The 22221-nt window shown below is 52.1% G+C and overlaps 1 protein-coding gene across 7 annotated transcripts in view; it reads right to left on the reverse strand.

The window, feature by feature from the left end:
* PLEKHA6 (pleckstrin homology domain containing A6) overlaps window positions 1–22221 on the reverse strand; it is a 55517-nt gene that overhangs the window by 26926 nt on the left and 6370 nt on the right. For 6 of the 7 annotated variants that reach the window (XM_082833534.1, XM_082833532.1, XM_082833535.1 and 3 more), the window contains 7 exons: window positions 15654–15734; window positions 14884–14998; window positions 9325–9429; window positions 8581–8653; window positions 5964–6064; window positions 2135–2337; window positions 141–623 (listed from right to left, as the gene is read on the reverse strand). In XM_082833534.1, the coding sequence (XP_082689660.1) occupies window positions 141–623; window positions 2135–2337; window positions 5964–6064; window positions 8581–8653; window positions 9325–9429; window positions 14884–14985 (1067 nt within the window). In that variant the 5' untranslated portion in view covers window positions 14986–14998; window positions 15654–15734. Of the gene's footprint in view, window positions 1–140; window positions 624–2134; window positions 2338–5963; window positions 6065–8580; window positions 8654–9324; window positions 9430–14883; window positions 14999–15653; window positions 15735–22221 lie in introns of those variants that run through there. The other variant, XM_082833533.1, reaches the window with a different exon arrangement.

Genomic DNA, 22221 nt, shown 5'->3' on the forward strand with positions numbered 1-22221 from the left:
AATCCTGGGGTTTTCTTGGTTTCCCAATTCAGCCTGGCTTCCAGAAGGTTTCCAACAGAGGGTGCCTCCCCGTCACTCCCCCAGCCCCAGCCCCCAGCCGGAACGCCATCCCCACTCCACCCCACCCCACCAGGCCTCACCTCCGAAGATCTTCAGGAGGGGGCACCCCTCGGCGCAGGTTCACCCACTGCTGAAGCTGGTTCATGGAGCTCTTGCGCTGGGCGATTTTGTCAGGGTTGGCACGTGGGGGGAAGCTCTGCCGTTGCCCCCCACTTTCTGAGTCCTGAGGTGGGAAAGCTGTGCTCCCCGGCCGGCTTGGGGAGCTATACTGCCAGCCGTTGGGCTGGGTGGGCCGCTCCCCACCTCCTGGGACCCTTGGGCCCTCAGGGTAAGGGCTGCCCGGGTCTGAGGCTGGTTCTGGTCCAGCGTGGACACCATTGGCTTTCACCAGAGGCTCGCTCTTGACGTCAGGCCTCTCAGGCCTCCTCTCCACCTTCTCGCAGCCTCGGCCATCACCCTCTCCTCGGGTCTTGGCCTCTGGTTCAGGCTTGGGAAGGCTGTTTTGGGGGGGTTGGTGGTGGTGTTTGCTGGGTGGGATGTTCTCAGAGTCTGGCTTCTCGTGGCTGTGGGATGCCAAGGGAGATGTTGTAAGGGACTCCAGCCCAGCGTGGAGTTCAGGTGGGGGGAAACTGGGAAGGAGAAGAGTAGTGGAGAAGGATGGACAGGAAGGCAGTGATGGAAACAGGGTTCAATGAACTCCAATTCTGTTTCCTAAATCCTACCATTTTATAGACTTGCTCCAGCCTGGGCAATTATAAAGCGTAATCCAAGCTTGCCTGGGCACATGTGCTCGTCTTGCCCTGCTGGTCCTCCTCGTGTGTCACCCTCCGCTCCCTTCTGCTGAAACTCCTTGAGTCCAGCCTCCTAGCTATGGCCGAGACTAACCTCACCCAGACTAGGTGTCTCCTGTAGTCTGTTCCTGATCCAGCCCCCGTCACTTGGTGTGCACTACACACTACACATAATCGGAACCATCCTTGATGTCTCAGCTACAGAGGTTTGTGACAGGTCAGCCCTCTCTCCTTTAGAAAGTTACTTAACTTCCACGAGTCTTGGGCTCCTCGTTGGCAGGGTGGGTAGGACTGTGTGAGATCAAACATGGCAGGCGCACCAGGGGCTGAAGCCGTTGCCTCCAACTTCACAGGCATAGAGAGAAGCTAGTTCCCCTCCCGAACAAGCATCTTCTAGGACTTTCTATGAGAGTATAAGCTCCATGAGGTAGGAGCTTGTCAGACTTTTCCTACCTTGTTTTCCTAGCACCCTATACACATTTCTATTTACAGTAAATATTTATGAAAAGAATGAGTGAAGTTCTGGAATTCCACCCCTTGGTCAAAGCAAAGATGGAATCTCATGACAATCTTTTCGCTACACCTTCCCCAATTCAACATAGTCAAGCATCCTTGTTGAGACACTGCTTGGTAAACGTTTTCAAGACAGGTACACGGACTTGGAGTCTATACTGTAAAACTTCCTTCTGCTGGATCCCTGCTAACATCTAACTTAAGACTCAATGCCCGGTTCAAGTACAGACAGGTGCTGAGACTGCAGGCGATGACGGGGTGAAGTGAGAGGAGCAGTCACGTGCTGAGTGCTCGCTGCATGTCAAGCATTCTACCCATACTACTGAGTCCTCACAACAACCCTATGAGGTAGGATTATAATTATTGTCTCTGAGGGTCAGGGGTTAAGTAACTTACACTCAGGTCACACGGTGGGCAAGTGTTCAAGTTGGGATTCAAACCTGAGTCCCACAAAGGCTGTATGCATAACAAAACGAGTGAATGACCCTGGTCTTTGGCTCCTGGCCAGGCCCGCACGGGAACCTGGCTTCTCTCTTGGCCTCCACCAGCTCAGAGAGAAGAGGAGGAGCTGCCCAGGGGAAAAGAGACTACAGGCTCCGAATTCACTTAGCCAGCCTCCCTGCTGGGAGGCAAGGAGTTGGTTCACATGTTCTCAGAGGTTCAAGTCCACGTGCTGGGCTCAGCAAGGGCACAGAGATGGGCACCTCTTCACTCCTCCTCTCTCTCTCTAATAGCAGTCCTCACGCCTATGCCCGGTCCCCGGCACTCACTTGTGACGTGCAGCTTGGGGCGCTGACTTCTGGGCTGGGGGGATCTGTACTCGGGCAGCCTCCCCCATGGCCTGGATCCAGGCCTCCTGCTCCTCGGGGCTCTCGGCACTGAAGAAGTAGGTGCGGACCCCGGCGTGCTCAGCCTGTGGGGAGAGGCAGTGCGTGGAACTGTCCCCAGCCTCGTCCACCCAGCACACAGTCACCTGTGGGGAGAAGACACCCACGCCCACAGGGCAGGTGGTCAGGCAGGTCATTCCCCTGACCTGCAGCTCTTCGCCCCATACGGAGCTCAGGGCAATGTGAGGAGGCCCCCAGCTGTCCCAAGTGCCCCAGCTGGCACCCACGTATCTGCCTCGACTAGCTCTCTGGACACCACTAGGCAGCCCAACAGGCAGGTAAGCTGACCTGCCCCACCTGAGGGACAATTACCTTGCCCGCTCTCCCATCAAATTCCATGCTTGCTTTGAAGGGCAGTTACCCCGTGCCCGGGAGAGATGCCCCCCTACCCCAACCACATGCCAGTCTCGGCCCCAGCTCAGCCTCTGAGAAGCTGGCACTCTCTTCCGCGCAGCGGGACAGCGCGGGCACACGGGGGGCATGCACAGACGGTCAGAGCACGCTACCTAGTTGGCGGCTGCAAGCAGGCGCAGCAGGCGGTAACCCAGAAGCGAGCTCCTGTCCAGAGGAGGGGTCCTCACGCGGCCAGAAGGAGGAGAAGCAGAGAACAGGTCAACCGAACACCAGAAGGAGAGACAGGAGACGTGACAGGAATGTTGAGGAACAGAGGGAAATGGGGAGCTATTCAGACTAGCCCCTTCTGCTCAGTGTCACCACTGGGACCACGGCACCCAGCAAGGCTCAGGTCAGCCCACCAGGAGTGGGGGTGGACAGCGTGCACCCGGCAAACCTGGGTTGCTCGAGGAGAGAAGGCAGGGCAGCCCAGTGCTAATCCTAGCTCTGTTCCCGACCAGCCCTGCAACTGTAAACAACTCGAGATTTTGCTCTGGCCTTAACTGATGCATCTGTTTGATGGGGAGGGTCCAAGAGGAAAAGACGCTCCAGTGCTAGATTCTTTCTGGGGTCTCAGAACACTTCCTAGGTGAGACCAATCTCCCAGAAAAAGCAGCTAGCCTTGTTCATCCCATTCAACATGAGAGATCTCAAAGTGTTTAAGAGTCTCAGATGTGAACTTCACTTTGGTCTATGACCCCTTGGGTGCTAAATCCTGGGTCTCTGGGGGTTGGAAGGAGAGAAGACAGGGCTCCTCTGACCAAGCCCCAGGGTTCTCCTAAGCAACAGTGTCAAATCCACACCCTTCGAGTGCTTTCCCAGCCGGACCTTCACTTTTCCTCAGCACCTTCCCCAGCACGTGTCTTTGCACAGGAGCCATTACCCAGTGAGGGGCCATCCTACTTCTCTAAGGACAGAGATGGGCCTCCTTCCTCTGGATCCGGCCAGTCCCCACCCTCCAGCAGGGCTGCCCAGCAGGTAGGCAGAGACAGGGAGGTGCTGACGAAAAGCGAGTGAGGTTTTAAAGAGGGATCTGGGGGTCGAAACTGCACAGGGAAATGGAGAGCAGGGGCCCAGGCAAGCCCTCTGGGGTGGAGAACACAGGGTTATTGTAGAGGGGAGAGACACACAGGTGGGACGAGTGGGTGTGTCCAGGGCTGGTAGGAGTGGCAGCAAATAATTACTTTGCTAAGCGTCCAGTGAGCATCCTGTGTGTGCAGAGCTCTGCTCTGGGCACCAGTCACAGGGAAGCAAAGACATGCTCTTAGCACTTGAAGAGCTCATGGTCAAGCTGGAGGACAAAACATACCCATGGGGAAACAAGGAGAGAGCAAAGGCACGGGAACAACAGCTGTGACAGGAGAAGGCAGAGGGCCTGGGAAAAGACAGGGTGATTGATGGGGAGCCAGGAGGGGGCACCAGCCTGGAAGCATGAAAGGGGACCAGAGAATTGAGGGAGGTGCCCCCATGGACGAGCCCACAGAGCCCCCACGGGGCTGTGCAGGGACAGAGGAAGGCCATTCAGCAGCAGGCTGGGGGGGAACAGTGCTGGCTCATTACTGGCCATCTGAGGGTTTCACTTGGTGGCCGCAGCAGGACAAGCCTCCCATCTGTCTCATCTCCCCTCCCTTCCCTGGGGAAAGGCCACTGAATAGCCACAATCCGAACCTTTTGTGGGCCACTGAGCACAGCCCTCCGAGTTGGGTTTTAAAGAGGCAGTGCACTCCTCAGGGGAAAGGGAAGGAGGAGAGGGGCTGATGGGCACAGAGATCTGGGGTTTATGGAGGGGTGTGTCAGTCACCGGGACGTTGTTCTAATGGGGCTGCCGGCAGAGCTCCCGAGCTGGAGTGTGTGTGTGTGTGTGTGTGTGTGTGTGTGTGTGTATGTGTGTGTGTGCGTGCGCGTGCACGCACGCAGGTCTGGAGGGGAAGGGTAAGACAGGCTGTCTGACTGTGTGGGGGTGTGTGCGTGTCTGTGTAGAGCAGGCCTGTTTGTTGTTGGTTAAACAGCCTGTTCCTATTTCCCCAGCTAAAATCCGGCTCCCTGGAGCCAGTGTTTTATTGATTATTCATTCTGCAGACAGGATCCTTGGAGGCTGGAAACTAATTATGTGCCTAAGAAGTCCCTCTTTGTTCCCCAGAGCAGCATTATGTGTCTGCCCACCTCTCTGTGGCCAGGTGACCAGAGCTGAAGGACAGAAAGGGCAGAGTCTCTGGGGCCCCAGGAACTCAGATGCTGCCCTCGAGTAACCTGTGGGTTTTCAGGGTCTTGGACAGCAATTCTCAACTGGGGGAGAGAGGGCTTTGTACTAAGAAGATGCATGGTTGATATCATAATTTTATATTTGGAAAATGAAAAAGAACCTATGATCTTTGCATCACAAAATACAAAAAGGGCATGGAATTTTCATTGTTTTTAATGGGCCGTGAATTTTTAAATGTGGAAAAACACTGGCCTAGGATGAGACAGCTGCAGTCCCGTCTTTGATGGGTAGATCCCCCAGGGGTTCCGAGCAGTGGCGCTGAGCAAGCAGGTGAGGCCATCTCCCTGGGCCCTTATTCCCTCAAACTGTGTCTCTGTGAGGTTTGTAGCTTTCAATTATAATGAAACTCAATTCCTAACTTTCTGCAAAGATTTTTTTTTTTTTTTAAATTAGAGCATGTCGTTTATGGAAACTAAAAAACACAGGCGTACAAAACCCATTTTACAAGGTGGCAAAAATACTAGGGTGCTGGCCCATGACAAGGGCTGGAGAGGGGACAGGGTGCAGGCAGCAGGGCTGAAGGGCAAAGGGATAAGAAGGAAAGTGGGGACAAATGACAAATTGAGGGCCCTTACGTGGGCCGGTGCGAACACGCCGTACACTGAATAGTAGTGAACAACTTACATCTGAGACCCTTTGAGTAAGTTTGACTGGGGGTCTAGTTCCCTGGGCCCAAAGTGGGGAGGAAGACTTTCCAGAATGGATCTTAGAAACCCACCCGGCCACAGTTCCTGCCTCTGCTGTGAGGGATTTCCTAGGTGCCAGGCCACTGGGCAGAGGGTCCATGGCCTCAGCACATAACTAATTCTCCCCCAGGAAAGACTGTGGTACCACTGAAGCTCATCTCTACAGGCCCACCCTGGGGAGAGAAGAGGAAGGGGTCCCGGCACAGCCTCACAACAGCCTGCACTGAGCCCGGGGACCGCTGCCTGCTCCCCCCAGTACTACCACTTGGGGTTCCTGAGGAGGTGGCTCTTGATCCTGTTTCATTCTTATATGCTCTAGAAGAGCCGGCCTCCTGCCCCTACCTGACCTGGGAGAGGAAGGCCAACTGACCTTAAAGGTATGTTTTCGGCTGATGTTGTCTGAGGGCTGCACCGCAGCCACCCGGAAGCTCAGGAGGGGGATGCTGCCCAGGACGCTCTCCTCCTTCTCGTCTGTCAAAGGAAATAGAGGCACAAGTGAGATGTGTGCGTGCGGGGGGGAGGGGAGGGGAGTGTATCAGCCCTATTAGGATAAATACCAGCAAATATCTGTTACTCGTCTACTATTCGTCAGGCACTCGGGCCACCACACAACCACACAGGCCGTGCTCTGCACAGCGAGAGGCACACTCCCTGGAGCTGGGGAGCGTGGCAGCCCTACAGGCACTGTTCTAGACTTGGGGACTGTAGAGGTGAACGCGAGTAGTAGTGCCCACCCTTGGGGAGCTCACATTCCAGTATGGAAGCAAACAAGCACAGAAGAGCCAACATTTTGGAGCGCTTGCTATATGTCAGGCACTATTCTAAGTTAAAGGCTTAATGGATTTAACCTGCCCAACAATCCTATGAATGGGTACTCATGATCTCCATTTTATAGGTAAGGAGATTGAGACACAGAACGATTAAATAACTTGTCCAAGGTTACTTAAGTAGAAAGTGGTGGATTAGTCTTTAACCCAAGAAGTCTGACTTTCGAGCTCTAGCATTCTTAACCTCCCTCCCATCCACAGCGCCTCTCCAAACAAGGTGATCCCAACAGCGGCACACGGAACAGGATATAAGGGGATGGGGCGCGGTAGAGGGGACGCTCTCATCTTCGGCTCGGGCTCTTCCGGGCAATTGTCTCTAAGGTCCTCCTAGGCACCTGGCAGCTTGCTTTGTCTTCTGACTAGACCCCTCCCCTTTACAGTCCCCATGTCTGCACAGAAGACACGGCCCTGCATGGCCCCCCGCCCTCTGATCCCCAGAAGCAGGCGAGCAATCAGGCTGCTGCATAATTCATCCTGAATCTCCAAAGGAGCCTGAGGGATTAGCTGGTCAGGCCCCCAGCTATCAGCAGGAGACCGAAAGGGTAGGGGTGCTGTGTGGGAACCACGAGGTTGGGGCTAACGATGAGGCCATGGCAAGACCCTCCCCACTTCCCTGGGATAGCTCTTTATTCCTGGGTCTAGAGACCCTGTAAAACCCTCAGCTAGGGTTCAGAAGAAATCTCACAGGGCTTACAGACTCCACGAGCTCCCCTTCTCCCCTTACTCGTCACTTGCACAAGGTCCAGTTTCCTGGACAGACCTCGGCATGGTACCCAGAGGATGGACTAAGCTAAAGGGACAGGAGGGCTGGGAGCCCAGAGCTTCTTCAGGAAGGCAGAGGCCATCATCCCCAGAAGAAGGTGGGCCCCCTGCCTGGCTGAGTCCAGGCCGGTGTCTAGGGGTCTCCTGAGAGCACCTCTCAGTGCATAGTGACCCTCCATCTCCATGCCCCTTGAGTTCAGAGCTTCTTAATGTTCTCCCCTCACACCAGGCCCAGAGTGTCTTCCCTGCAGAGACCCTGGTTCTCCCTCCAGCTTCTGTTATACTCTGGCTCCTGTGCGGCCCTACATCCCGGGGCCCAGCCTGAGCAGATTCTCCTCCCTCAATCTTGGGGTTTCCTCTGTGACTAGACCCTGGACGAGCATCCCCTTCCTGATCTCTCTCCTTGGGATTCAGGTGCCTCAGGGCACAGGAACAGCAGTGTTCTAAGGGCGGGGGTGGGGGGTGGGGTGGGGGTGTGTGTGGGGGGGTGGTCACTAGGTACAACTTTTGTTTGCCAAAGTTAATGATTCAGTGAATTGCTCCCAGGAGACCTGGAGAAATCAGAGATCTGCCATTCCCAGGGCATGGAGGAAAAGGAAACAGCCACTCTTGCTGCTAGATCATTTTATCCTCTCCTCAGCGCCCAGGCCTCGTTGCACGGCATCAGTGTGACAGAACCGTCACTGTCATCAACCCTCACTAGTTCCTCCCTGCCCTCCTTGACATATTGTTGCTGTACATACTTTAAAAATAACTCCCTAGAGGCTGCTGCACCAAAGTTATAAGAGTTTTGCCCTCCTTTCTGTGGGGGAGGAAAGGGAGTGAGTGTTGGGGTGGGCAAAGAGGGCAGAAGCTGGGGGATAATCATTTACTCCACATTCATTGAGCACCTACTATGTGCCAGGTGCTGTTTTCAGTGCTGTGGATACAGCAGTGAACAAAACTGACCCAAAAATCCTGCCTACACAGATCAGGTCATACATTCCAGTGGGATGGGGGAAGCTCAACATACAAGGTCCAATTAGCAGGTGACCTGCTAGTGATGACCAGGGACCCTCGTCTTCTTCCTCCTTTTCATTTCCCACCCACGCCCTCCCCCGGACTTCACCCTCTGTCATCTGACTGTCTTGTTCATCCACTACACCACCCACCAGGGCCTAGAACTCTGCCTGAAATCTCGTAGGCGCTCAGTAAATATTGCCGAATGGGAAATGAGTGAGTGAATGCGAGCTTTGTCTTTATCCCCTGTCACGTGCCACTGGTGCCGGAGACCACAGGGGGGATACGTGCCCCCCCACCCCCAACATCCATCAGAAACCGAGCCCTGTGACAGGGCAGAATGAGAAAGAGGGGGCCCTGGCTTCCCACAGCCCCTGCCAGTGCCAGGCGCAAGCTCACCTTTATAGTAGAAGAGGCAGCGATCCACCAGGACAAACCAGCGCTTATTCCACTGCTTAACCCCAGAGCTGGCCTGCAGGAGAAGTGGGGAATAGACAGGATAGTCTGTGACCTGGGCCTGGGGAGGTGGGTGTGTGCAGTGGAAAGAGTGCTGCACTCATTGTAAGGACATCCTGCCTCTGTTTGCAGCTCTGCGACTAACAAGTGGCAGCAACCCCCAAGAGCCCTCAGGGGCAGGGAGTGACATTACATTATTGCCTGTGACCTTCCACTTCTGTCATTCTGGGCCTCAGTGTCTCCCCCAGGGAAGATAAACAGTGCAGCGATGAGCCAGAAAGAGTGAGCAGAAGGTCCGGCAGGGATAATGGCCAGGTCAACGAGGAGAACTGGACCCCTAGACTTAGAGGAGACATCCCCCTCCCTTCATAGCAAGAGGGCCCTGCTGACTGAGCCACTGGGTTGCTCTGATAGGGTTGATGACAGCATATTTCAAAGTCACTGCATCTGCCCATCAGGAGACCTGGCTGAATTCCCAAATATAACACTAATTTCTCTGTGAGACTTTGGGAAGATACTCAACCTCTCTGAGCCTTTATTAAATTAGGAGATTTCGCAGAGATATACCAAAATAGGACCTGGAGGGACATAGCAAAATATACATGGGCTGTTATAACTACAGAGGCATTACAGCACTATGAGGAGAAAGCAGGGATGCAGTGGGCAGAATGGAATAGGAGGCCTCACCTGCTTGAAAAGCCAGCCTGCCTTGGTGACAGGAGCACTGGGGTTCCGCTTCATGGAGTGCGAGCGCTTGCCGAAAGCGATGGCCTTGCGGGGCGTCCGGGTGGCCTAGGGATGCAGAGAGCAGCCAGCTTAACTCTTCCTCTCCTCCTTCCTGCTCCACCCGCAAGGGGAGCTGCCCTTGGTGGGAGCTATCCCTCTCCAGGGCCCTCATGTTAAAAGGCCCAGGTGAGAAGCTTGGATCTCTTACTAACTCAAGGGCATGGCCTTTCAATTCTTTGCTCTTTTTCTTATCTCTAAAATGGGGTTCAAAATTATAGTCCTACCTGTCTCACAGCGATGTGTGTTTTTTGCTTTTTCTTAAGGAGAAAATAAGATTTTTCATTTCACTCCTGGCCTATCCTTCTCTACTGGCCTTACTCCTTACCTCTTTCATAATGCTTTCTCAGACCCATTCAACTTCAAGTAAATTCCCTATGTCATCATCTTCTCCAAGCCCAATTCATTCTTTTTTTTTTTTGCTTTTTTATAAGTGTATTTATTTAATTTATTTATTTTTGGTTGTGTTGGGTCTTCATTGTGGTGTGCGGGCTTCTCAGTGCAGTGGCTTCTCCTGTTGTGGAGCACAGGCTCCAGGCGTGCATCAGTAGTTGTGGCACATGGGCTCAGTAGTTGTGGCTCGCGGGCTCTAGAGCGCAGGCTCAGGAGTTGTGGAGCAGGGACTTAGGTGCTCCGCAGCACGTGGGATCTTCCCGGACCAGGGCTCGAATCCGTGTCCCCTGCATTTGGCAGGCGGATTCTTAATCACTGTGCCACCAGGGAAGCCCCCTATTCATTCTTGAATGTCCAGCACACCACAGAGCAGGGAGGATGTATGGGTGTTCTCCTAGCTCCTTATTGCCACTGGGACTTCCCCACATTCTGGCAACAATCTCTCTTTCTCGAAGTATCAGTGATCTTTCACTGTTTAGCCCTTCTCACCACTATCAGCTTCTAGCTTCTTTTTTCAGAGTCTAAGGATTTTTTTTTTTTTTTTTTTTTGAGGTACGCGGGCCTCTCACTGTTGTGGCCTCTCCCGTTGCAGAGCACAGGCTCCGGACGCGCAGGCTTAGCGGCCATGGCTCACGGGCCAAGCCACCCCGCAGCATGTAGGATCTTCCCGGCCCGGGGCATGAACCCGTGTCCTCTGCATTGGCAGGAGGACTCTCTACCACTGCACCACCAGGAAAGCCCGAGTCTAAGGATTTTGATATCAGTCATCCTCTCCATTCTAAATCTTGCCATCACTGTGGACAATTTCATTGTTCCACAGTGAGAGGGAGGATGACCCATACAGTGGCCTAACTTTAAACTACCTTGATGTCCTCAAGTCCAAAATCCTCCACTTCCAGCCCAGCCACTCACTCCCATGGCAACACCTTAGACTTGGCCAGCTCCCAAGCCCCTGTCAATTCTCATATCCCTATCTTCTGAGCACAGCATCCCATTCTCTGGGCTGTCTCACTCCATCCCTAAACGACACCAGCTTTTCTACTCCACTGAGATCCCCAACTCCTCAATACTTGCCTTTTTTTCCTGGATCCATGAGCTACCTCCTGGTGTTAGTTGTTTCCCTACAAATAGGCCCCCTGGTGGAATAGATGAACCGCACTGTCCAACACCAACACCCTATCCAGTGCCTTTCCACTTGATCTTCTCTGAAACTCTAAATCCCCGATTAATCAAATTATCCACCCTCCCTGCACTCACAGCCAGACTATAGTGCTGCTGGAGAACAATCACACCACAGTACAGATGAGGCCACCGTGACCCCTCAGTCCCCGGTGCTCCGCTGCACACCCTCACCTCTCTCCGGAGCCCAGCGACCTGCCCGCCGCTGCCTTCCCCGCAGTGGCTTGGATCCGCCCCCACAGAGAAAATTGAGGTTGTCAGACACGCGCTTCCTCAATTTCACACCCTTTTACCCAGAAAATTACTGCCCTTACCACTCTCCTTGTCTCTTTCCCTTCAATGTCAGAAGAAGAGGCGTTTTCCTCCTTTCCAAGGCTATCGGGCCCAGCCTGCTGTCTCCTCTGAGACTTGCTTCATTGATAACCTCTCAAATCTGTCTTCATGTTTTCCTCCTCCACTGGCTGCTTCTCCTAAGCAAACATGCTCAGCTCTCTTCATCTTAAAGCATCCCTCTGTCTGTCTGTCTGTCTCTCACTGTCTGTCTCTGTCTCTCTCAGTTGTTCTCTCTCCTCCTTCTCACTGTCCCTCACGCACCCACACACAGCTGACGGCCCCCTCCACCCTCCACCAGCTGTCCCCGTCAGGTAACACCTTCCCTGCCTTCCCTCTCTTTCTCCTCAGAGATAGGCTGCTGGGAAGAGTCCTGACTTCCTCTCCTGCCTTTACTCCTAAACCTCCTCCACTCTTTTCAGAAATGGTCCCTGCGATGTCAACTCAGGCCACTCAGTCCCTGACATTCTTAAGCACCGATAATGTGAACCTTTCTGTCCTTCCCGGAACTCTTCTTTTGGTTTCTGGGGCACTATTCCTTACTCTTCAATATTTGCATCTGTGGCCAGTCCTTCTCAATCTCAAGTGTTGACAGACCTCAAACTTACGCTTTTAGTCTCGTCACACATTGTGCCTGTGTAATGTCATCCATACCCATTGCCTCAGCTGCCAGCAGTATGCTGAAAACTCCCTAATCTCTATCTAGATTCATTTGCTAGAATGAATCTAGATATAGATTCATTTGTCCCAGTCCATTTGCTCACTAGTTGTCCAACTAGGATTAAATAAGCGCAGAACCAAACTCATCCTCTTTCTAACCAACTGGTTCTTCCGTAGTTCTCATCTCAGTGACTGGGCCACAGTCTACCCAGTGGCCCAAACCAGAACTCTGAACAAGCTCACACCATCCCCTCCTCCCTCCATTCCTCCATACCACCATTTACGCAGGGCTGACAAGTCTGTCTTCTTAATGGATCTCAAGCCTGTCCTTTCTTCTCCAATGCCGCTGTTGGTGCCTCACGGGTTGTCATCTCTTCTGCTTAAAATTTCTCACTACCTCTCGTCACTTAGGAGAGAATTCCAATCCTCAGCACAGCACACAAGGACAGGTCTACAAGATCTGGCTGGGCCACCACCCACTTTCTGCCACTCCACCGGAAAGGCACCACCGCTGGTCATGCCAAACTCCGAGTGGTTCTCTCCCATCTCCCTAGGGCTTTGCTCACCACAGGAGGCGCGGGAACCCCACTTCCCTTGTCCACTACCAAATCCCAACTCATCCTTCACAGCCTAGTGCAGGCCCCCCTAGTCCCCGAAAGCCCCCTGTTCTCCCAGAGTAGTTGTTGCTCCCTCTTCTCAGAAACTTCCCATAGTCTAGAATCTGTCGCACTGCAACAGAACTGCGGACTTTCTGTCTCCCGTACGAGACTGGGAGCTCTTTGTAGGGAGAAATTTTGTTTTGTTCATCTCTTTATCACCAGAGCCTAGCAAGGTGTCCAGCTATCAATAAGCACTTAGTAAATACTTGTAGAAGGAAGGAAAGAAGAAACTGGGGTTTATCATAAAGTACCTCCCAAACTGGAAAATGAAATTATTTTCTGTACTTTACTTGTAAAAACCCACATATAATGGCGGAGATCAGCCATCTGAAGAAGGCATCCACCACCCTCAGAATATGTAAATCCTAAAATCTTTCCCTTTTCTCTCAGTCCGTCATCTGTCATAGTTTCACCTGCTCTCTGCAGCCTAAAAGCTGCTCCCTGCCACTTCAGCCATTCCCCTGCCAACCCCTCAGTAATACTCTAGCCTCCTTATCTTTCTGCCACAGCTTCCCAGCAACCCTCAACCTTAGGTCAATGCAACCATCTGCCAGGCCATAGCACTGCTGGAGAAAAACCACGCACACCTGTGGATCAGAGCCACACAGATTCAGTCTATGACCTCAGATGACCCTTCAGTATTATTGGGCAATATTCCAAATGTTCCTTGTTGACCACTGACCTTTGGGCTTATTCTGAAGCCCCCCACCCCCCAATGCCTCTCTATCAACCCCACTCTTCTCAGCAGAAAACCCTACCTCCTACTTCCCTGCAAAAGTTGAAAACAACAGGTGGGAGCGTCTTGAACTTCCTAGCCCCACCGCCATGTTTCACATACCTATCTTACACAGCCTCAGGAAGAGGGCCCCTCCCCTATCCAGGCTGACAGCACCTTTGCACCTGACTCCTGTCTCTACACAAACATGACTCATTGGCGATGCCCTTTCTCCTGAAACTACCTACTGGGTCATTCCCCTCCTACCCTTAACACTTTGAAACAAAACAAAATAAACAAAGAAAACCTCCCTGCATCTTGCGTATCTCCTAGCTGCTACCCTCCACCCCTCATTTCCCTTCACGGTCAAGTTTCTTTAAAAAATTTTTTTTGAAATATTTCAAACATTTCAGAAAAGTAGGGACTAAATCACCACTGCATGTTGTTTTCTTTCCCTAATAAAACATGACAAATAGAGCTGAAACTCCCTTTGAACCCCCTCCCCAATCTCATTACCTTTTCTTCCTTCCTAGAGGTGACCACTGACCACAAATTAGTATGCCTGTCCATGGTTATATGTTTGTACTGCAAGCTTATCTATAAAAACGCTGAATTACTTTTCATGTTTGTACATTTTACATAAATGATACCATGTTTTTCATATCCTACAACTTGCTTTTTCCTCAGCATTATGTTGTTAAGGTTCATCCTTGTTATACAGCTCGCTCCAGTCCATTTTTAATTTTTGGAGAGTCCTCCATTGTATGACTACACTCCCATTTACTATCTAGTTTCTTTCTTTCTTTCTTTCTTTCTTTTTTTTACGGGCAGCCCTATCTAGTTTCATAGAAGAGCAGTTTTCTACTCTTCAGTGTCCTGTATCCGCCCTCCCATCTCCTCTTAAGCCCTCTCCAGCTTGTCTTTGTCTTCTGCGCTCCTCACACCACTGAACTGCTCTTATCAGGGTCTCCAATTACCACGATGTTGCTAAACCCCATGGACACTTTTAGCCCTTATCTTACTGGACCTCTTTGCAACATTCTTCTCTGATTACTTCCTCCTGATGGTCTCTTCCTTCCTCCTCCTTTCTGAGCACCCAATTGCCATTCTTCATGAGTTATTCTTCTTTTGCTGTCCCCCTAGATCAGTGGTTCTCAGTGAGGGTGGGGCAATTTTGTCCCACAGGGGGCATTTGACAATGTCTGGAGACATTTTTGGTTGTCACAGGGTGGGGGCTACTGGCATCTAGTGGGTAGAGGCCAGGGCTGCTGCTCAACATGCTACAGAGAAAGAATGGTCCCACACTACAAAGAATTATCCAGCCCCCAATGCTAATAGTGCTAAGGCTGAGAACCCCTGGTCTAGATGTTGGTCTTCTGTATGGTTCTGGTCTGAGCCCTCTTTCCTCCCCACTCTCCACTTCCTGCATCACGTCACCTGCTCTTTGGAACCTGCAGAAAAAAGTAAGCAGCCTAATACGTTTCCTAGGATTCCTCCCCAGCAGCTTGCGTGGGGGACCGGACTTACCCGGACACTGGGCCGCTCTGGAGGGACCTCGGACACCATGTTGTGGTTGGATAGGTCACTGTTGGTGGTAGTTGGGCGTTTCCCACCTGTTTTATTGGACATGTCCAAGGTCGATCTGATTTCAAGTTGACCAAAAAAGAAGTGACTAGTGAGACCAAGAGACAACGGGTGCCACCCATCCCTTTTCCCAACCCTGCCCTTCACCGTTCCAGCATTCAGCACAAATTAGGTCCCCTCAGTGCTCCCGAGGGGTCCTCTCAGCAGCTCCCGCTGCTTTTCCGAGATTATATGCCAGTAACCCTGGACAGTCTCCTCTTTTTTTCCTGCAAATTTATCTTAAAAACCTAGACCCTAGGACTCTGGAACTCGGACTATGAGAGTCATTTAATTATCTTTTTTTCCTTTCATTTACTGAGCCAACATCAGAGGAATTAGCATTTGGCTCTCGTGGTCATAGCAGATTCCCTCACTACTCTCCTCAGAGGCCCCTGGTGATTGATATGCCAGCCTCAGACAGGTCTCACTCCTTTAGCTCAGCCCATGGGATGCACTAACCTGGGACCTGCAAGATTCCAGAAAAAGTGCTTGAGGGTATCAAGCCAGATGGGTCTCAGGAGTTTCCAGTCCTCAGAACTGAGGTGAGCGACCCTCAACCTCTCCTGCTCTCCTTTCTGACCCCCACACCCTTTCTCTTCCTGGCTACACAGAGGCAGCGGGATGATGGTGGTTAAGGACGGAAAGGCCAAACAGCAAGTAAGGGGTAAACGTACATTTTCAAGTCAAACTTTTTGTTTTCCTCTGGGACCTGGCCGGTCAGTGGGTGTAGAAATGTGTTCCGTCTTTCATTATGGCTGTGGAGGCAAAAGAGAGAGAGAGAAGCTGTGGTCAAGACGAAGAAGGCAGAGACGCAGGCTAAAGGGTGGACAGGCCCTAGGCAGTGACAGGGATGGCGACCACACAGGAGCTCGTTGCTGTGTCCTCCAGTGGGACCGTAAGCCGCAGGACAGAGGGCTGGGCTGTAGAAGGTCATTTGGGGAGGGGAGGGGAGGGGAGGGGAGGGGAGGGGAGGGGGCGGGAAGATGTCTTTCTGACAGTGTTAATTACTTACTAGAGATCCCCAGGCTGGAAAGAAACCCCACTTAACCCTTTCAGTGGCCATCCTGGGCATGTATGTGGGGGGCGGGGAGGGGCTCCAATAGTCAAGACTTGGTGTTTGGCTGGTTTCCTCCCAGGGACAACTCCTGCCAGGGCTCCACATAAAAACCGCTCACTCATTATTTGCTAAAAGATTTCTCTTGCAACCTTGGACTCCTTCCTCTCCTGCTCTATCTCTTTCTTCAAATGAAATGAGACATCCAGAAATTCCATCCTTGAGCTTGGGCTGGGCTCCACTCACACCCCAAGTCCAGGGCCTCCCCGTCTAGGGGCTACCTGACTAGCCGACACCTCAGGAGCTGTCCAGCATTGAGGTGAGTGCTGGCTCTCAGTCAGATCTAATTAAGGGATGCTGTGGCCGGGGAGGGTAGTGCGGACAGCCTGCCAGGAAGCAGGGGCGAACATGGGCCAGGGCCGGGGTCTGTGCAGAGGCAGATGGGAGGCTCCCTTGGGAGCTGTGGCTCTTCTGGCTGGCTGGCTTCCACGCTAGCTCCCGGTGGCTCTGCAGGGAGGTAAGGGAGGAAGGGCAGCGGACAGAGCTTAGGGAGGGGCTGGTGCAGAGGGTCTAAGCCATAAATGGCAGCAGTTTGTGATGATTTCTGAAAGCAGAGGGCCACCTGGCAAGAAAACTGTGGGAGATTCAAGCGTGCAGCCAGCGGGGGGCTGGAACAATTTTAAGGTCCTCTTCACCTACCCCTCTTGGGAGATACTGTGAGAGCCCAGAGCATGCTCAGTCCACCCCAGAAGCTGGTGCCTGCACAGAGCCTACCAAGGCTGCACGGCGGCTTGTGGGTCTTAGTACCAGGCCACCACGCATGCCCACAGCAAAGGGCCAGCGCTCTGCTTGGCAAGTGGCAGGTTAGCTAGCACCAGGGGAAAACAGTGTGGTCCCTTCAGCTGCATGAGAGAAGTAAAACAACCTTTTGGAGAGCACCCTTCCATCGCCGAGGACGTTTCCCAGCCCTTAAGACGTCTGCTGAAGCTAAAGATCATATCGCAGGGTATGTTTTCAGCTTCCAAACCAGTCATGTTCAGATCGAATCCAAAGACATGTGGGAGACAGAAGCCCAGTGGACAGTGGCCACAGCCTCTGTGGAAATCTGGTTTTGCAGCCAGGACCCTAAATCTGGCCAGTGTCTATTCGGCCTGGGTTCTAACTCTAGCACATTGATAACCCGCTCCCTGCTTCTCAAACTCTACTCCTCCCTTCTTCCCAGGTCCAATAAGGATGCTCTCCTCAACGTAACCCCAGGGGATCTTTGCAAGGAACAGCAGCCGTTTCCAGTCACCCTCATCCCTGGCTCTGCCTCATCTAGGGGTGGGGGTAGGCAGTCTGTGACAGCTAAGATTTCTGAGGCACCGAGGTCTCTGCTGTTTCCCAGTGGCACAGATCACCTGCCCCCCGACACCCCTCCACCCATTCCGTCCCCTCCGGCCCATTCTGCTGTACACAATCCCTGTGCCAACTCGGCTGGAACCTTTCCTGCAGGCACTGGTACAGATGGATAGATGGACGGAGAGACAGACACACACAGAGGCACACACACAGTCTGCTGTCAGCTGGTACAAGTCTTTCAGAGGACACCAAATTTCTTCCTGCCCCAGACTCTCCTACCCAGTAACCCCTACAAATGACGTCCTCGCTCCATCCCGGCGCTACCAATTTCAAAACAGCTTCCCCTTCACAAGCACTGCAATGCAGCAACCATTGACCTAACTGCTCTCCCTTCTCCAGGTCACATGGGGCAGGCCCCTCGCTCTGACGCCCCCGGATCCAGTGACCTGCCCACTCAGCTCTCACTTCACTTGACTCACAGCCCACTGAAGAAATCCCTACCTGACCCGTCGATCAGCTCGAAACTTCAACATCTTTTAGGCAGCTTTGTCCCCTGTTTGGCAGCCTCAGAGGACCCACCAGCCACCCTGCTCGTACCATCCCTCTGAGAAGTAAGTCCTCCGGTCTGGCTCGCCGTGCCGTGGCTGAGCTCCAGGTGCACGTGGCAGCGGCAGGCGCTGCTCTTTCCCCTCCTCCTGGCTCCAGCACCAGGAAGGGGGAGGGCCCCTTGGTGGTAGGGGTGCCCAGGTGCCCTAGGGGGCCTGCAGCTTCCCAGCATTCAGACAGAACGCTGCCCGGCAGAGTGCCAGAGGCAGAATAAGTGAGCAGGGGATGACATCTTCTCAGTTCAGGTGCCCAAGGAGAAAATGCAAAAATGGAGAGACGGAGTACACGGAGCAGGTGTACAACTTCCAGGTAGTCTGACCTCACCGAGCTAAGGACACAGAGTAGCTGGGCAGACGGAGGAGTCTGGGGCTGTATTCCCATCTGCACGGCAGAAACCCATGCCAGCCCAACCTGCAGGAAGACAGCCCTCCCTGCCTCCCCTCGCCCAGAACACAGGCCCTTGGGCTGAAATCCACTTGCTTCAGAGAGACCCTTTCGACCCAGTGGGTACAAGGGTTAAATGAGGCTCCAGATTCACGTGCTGCTACTGTCGTTGCTGCCGATGCCAGGAAGCTCTCTCTCCTCCCAGCCTGCCCAGCCCTCTGTACGGACAGGAGCATAATGAACACGAAGCTTGTCTGCAGCACCCCCCTACACACTCCCTTTAGACACAGCCCCAGGTTGCCTGCCCTCCCTTGGGGTGGCCCAGCAGATGAAGGGCAAGTGAAGCACATGGGCGTGGGTGTCACGGAGCCAGAGCTGGTGGCGAGGACTGGCTTCTCTGCTTGGGTGAAATGGAAGAAAAGCTTCTTCCCAAATCTTATGAGGAAGAGGGTAGCAAATGAGGCTCAGACGGGGTCACCGTGTGTTTATTTCTGTAAATCTGCCCAGCTGCAATGTAATAAATTCCAGCTGGAAACTGTCAGATCTGCTCGGGGCAGGGAGGTTTGCATCGTTGTTAGCTACTCTGAACTCTCCAGAGATCCAAGATGGTCACATCTCTCCTTTTCCTAACGTCCTCTGTGTCTTAGGGCCCTCCACGCAAGGGGCTTCTGAAGGTCATCTCTTCCAAGCCCCTGCCTCCAGGCAAGCCTGCTCTCCAATCAGTCTCAGTAAGTGCCTTGTTTGTTTGTGAAGGGTTCCAGGAAAGGAAGCTCCGGACCCACTGTTATCTTATACTGCCTAGATGTTCTTTTCTGATATCAAATTTCAGTTCCTCTGGCTTTTGATATCATTCCATTTTTATCTTTGGATGACAGAATCCTTTCTGACCAATGTGGTTCCTTTCAGCAGCACCAGGCATTCTGGTGACATCATAGTCTGTTGTTATGGCAATTCTGTGATGTCAACAGACACTGAAAGGGAGGAGCTAATCTAATTTTTTGGATTGAGGCCAGAACTCAGTCAGAGAACAAAGCAATCAGTGAATGGAAAAGGACAACATAATGATTTAACCCGTGATGAGTCAAGCTGGGTGGATATAGCTGGGGTCAACAGCTGCTGATACTTAAGCAACTAATCCTAAATCCAAAGGTCAATATATTCAGCCATTTAGTGGTACATCTGCAAATGCTTTATCCTGGTGACAAGTGGCTTCACGTTCCAGATCCCACCTCTCCCTGTCCCTAATCCAGTTACTGGAGCCCTGCTGTGGTTATGGAGAGCTGGGCCCTCTCCTGATGCCTGCTTGGGGTCTCTGCCTGTGCACAGTAGGTACCCAATAAATATTTGTTGAATGAATAAGTGAATGAATGAATGAACAAAAGAAACTCCATATGCTCTGATTTAATTTTTAGCCACCTGCATTTGGAGTTTAACATTCTATTACCAAGGGCTTCCCTATCTTTGCTCTCTCTTAAAATTAATTACTTCCTCTCCATGAGAGCAGCTCTGTTTTTGTCCCCTCACCCCTTCACTTAGCTCCCCTGCCTGGCTCCCCCTTGAATATATAGCTTGGCTTTGATCCATCTTCATTAGGAGGGGAAGAAAATTAAGCTCATCTGCACAGAAGGAGGGGTGGAGGTGCCTTGGGAAATGAGATTTCTTCCTCTAGAAGGCAAAAATATCCCTTTCCCTTCAATTTGAGCTCAGGGGCCTCCCACAGCCTTTGCTTAACTTGCAAGTTAAATTACTTCTCCCATGCCCACTGAAGATAGCACAGGAGGAGGAAGGAAGGCTCAAGGGTTTCCCCTGCTTGTCGAGAGCTCTGAAATCCTCAGGATTAAGCGAGCACACAGAATGCCTGGCTGGAGTTTCTTTCCTTTGCCACTAAACTGCACAGATGACAGGTTTTCATTAGGTTAGACACCAGGAAGAACTTACCAGGTATGGAACATTAAAAAAGGGAAACAGGGACAGGTAATCAGTTTTTTTTTTCCCTCTCCTCTTCCCTTTCTTTTGGGATGTCAAAGGCCTCCATTTCTCAAGAACAAATGGTTATGAATCCATCTCCAAATGGACTCCTTGAATTCCACCCAAGGGAAGGGGGAATCTCAAGCAATAAAGGAGATTTTGCTATGAAGACAGGAGCAACCCTAAACTCCCGAGTTGCCCACTAGGTGTTCCCCTATCCACGGTACCTATGAAGGTGGCCCCAATGGCAGTGCCATCAGTGAGAAGAGAATTGGCAACACCGGGCTTTCAGTCCAAGGTCCAACATGAGGGTGACTTGACTTCTTTGGCCCTTAGTTTTCTCACATGCAAATGAGGTACTTTCTAATTCTATGAAATAATAACTGGAAACTTTCCAAATGTGAAATATTTTATGCACAAGAGATAATGCCTATGATTATTCTGCTTAAAAACAAATCAAGAGGGACTTCCCTGGCGGCGCAGTCGATAAGACTCCACACTCCCAATGCAGGGAGGCTGGGTTAGGGAACTAGATCCCACATGCATGCTGCAAATAAGAGTTCACATGCCACAACTAAGGAGCCCATGTGCTGTAACTAAGGAGCCCACCTGCCACAACTGAGGCCTGCCACAACTAAGACCCAGCTCAACCAGATAAATAAATAAATAGATAGATAAATAAATAAATAAGTAAATATTTAAATATTAAAAAAAATCAAGAAATATGCTAGGTACTGGAGCTAGAAAATGAAAAACACACAGTCTCAGGCTTAAGATGGCAGTGGATGGAGCAGGGGCTGGGAATGCGGGGACTGGCATTCCAGAAGTGCCAAAACCAATCAATTGCAAAGAAAAGAGGTAGATCCTCTCCGTTTTCCAAGCGTTTGTCCTCCATCTAGTTTGGGCTTTTCTACAGTTCTACAAACACCTGCAGCCTCTAACTTCAGGCACTAGTGACAGCCTCACTATGGAGGTAACTGTGTACTGATTCATCTCCAAACGTCCTCCCCGAGAATCGGTATCTATCTGGAGTGATACCTGGCACTACACAGTCAAAAGCAGCAAAATCAACCCGGGTCTTCGTGACTCTTTGCAGACATGCGTGTCCGCACATGTGTGCACACACACGCACCACACACTCAGGATGGACACCCAGAGGTCCCACCGTGATAAATACTGAAGGACTAGAGAGATACATTCAACTCCTTCCACCCTGGGCCCCTCTTGGTTATCTGCAGGACACCAAGCTGCGGCGTCCCCAGAGCTCCTGAGAATTAGCCCCGCCAGGCTTTCCCATCCAGACAAGGCTTTGGCTTCTGGCATTATCGCTCATTAGATAGAGGACTGTGAGGCGAGTGGGAAGGAGGGCTGCTATGGCCCATGCCTCCCACTTCCTTCTCCCCCAGCTAGCAAATTCCAAGCTCAGACTGTCCACACACCAGGGAGGATTTCTGCAGCCGACAAAGGAGGCGAAGGTGGGGAGACTTTTGACTCCTGCTCTCCACCTCCCCTCTGGATCTCATCATCATTTTCAAGGAGCTTTATGTGTTCTACCTTTCTCTCCCAATGAAAAAACAACTTGGTTTACATTCTCAACAATCCTGATGTGCCTGATTCCTGAGACTCCCACCAACCCCCGTCATTCCTAGGAAAAAGTACACTTCCTAGCCAAGTTCTCCCCACCCAAATCCCTCTGCAGCCACACAAAGGGGAGGTCGAAAGGGGTCGGCCCTGGTGGCACCTCTAGGTATTTGCAAGTGGGAAAGGCCCCTCTACCTGACACTGTCTTTTTTCCAAATGCTGCCAACAGATCAAAATACCAGTCCTGCAGGCTCTAGGGACACAGCTGTCAGCCCTGTACTTGCATTTACTCTCTTCTCTCCTCCCTG

Source organism: Leucopleurus acutus (assembly GCF_964270905.1).
Source record: "Leucopleurus acutus genome assembly, chromosome: 2".
NCBI classification, from domain to species: Eukaryota; Metazoa; Chordata; class Mammalia; order Artiodactyla; family Delphinidae; genus Leucopleurus; species Leucopleurus acutus.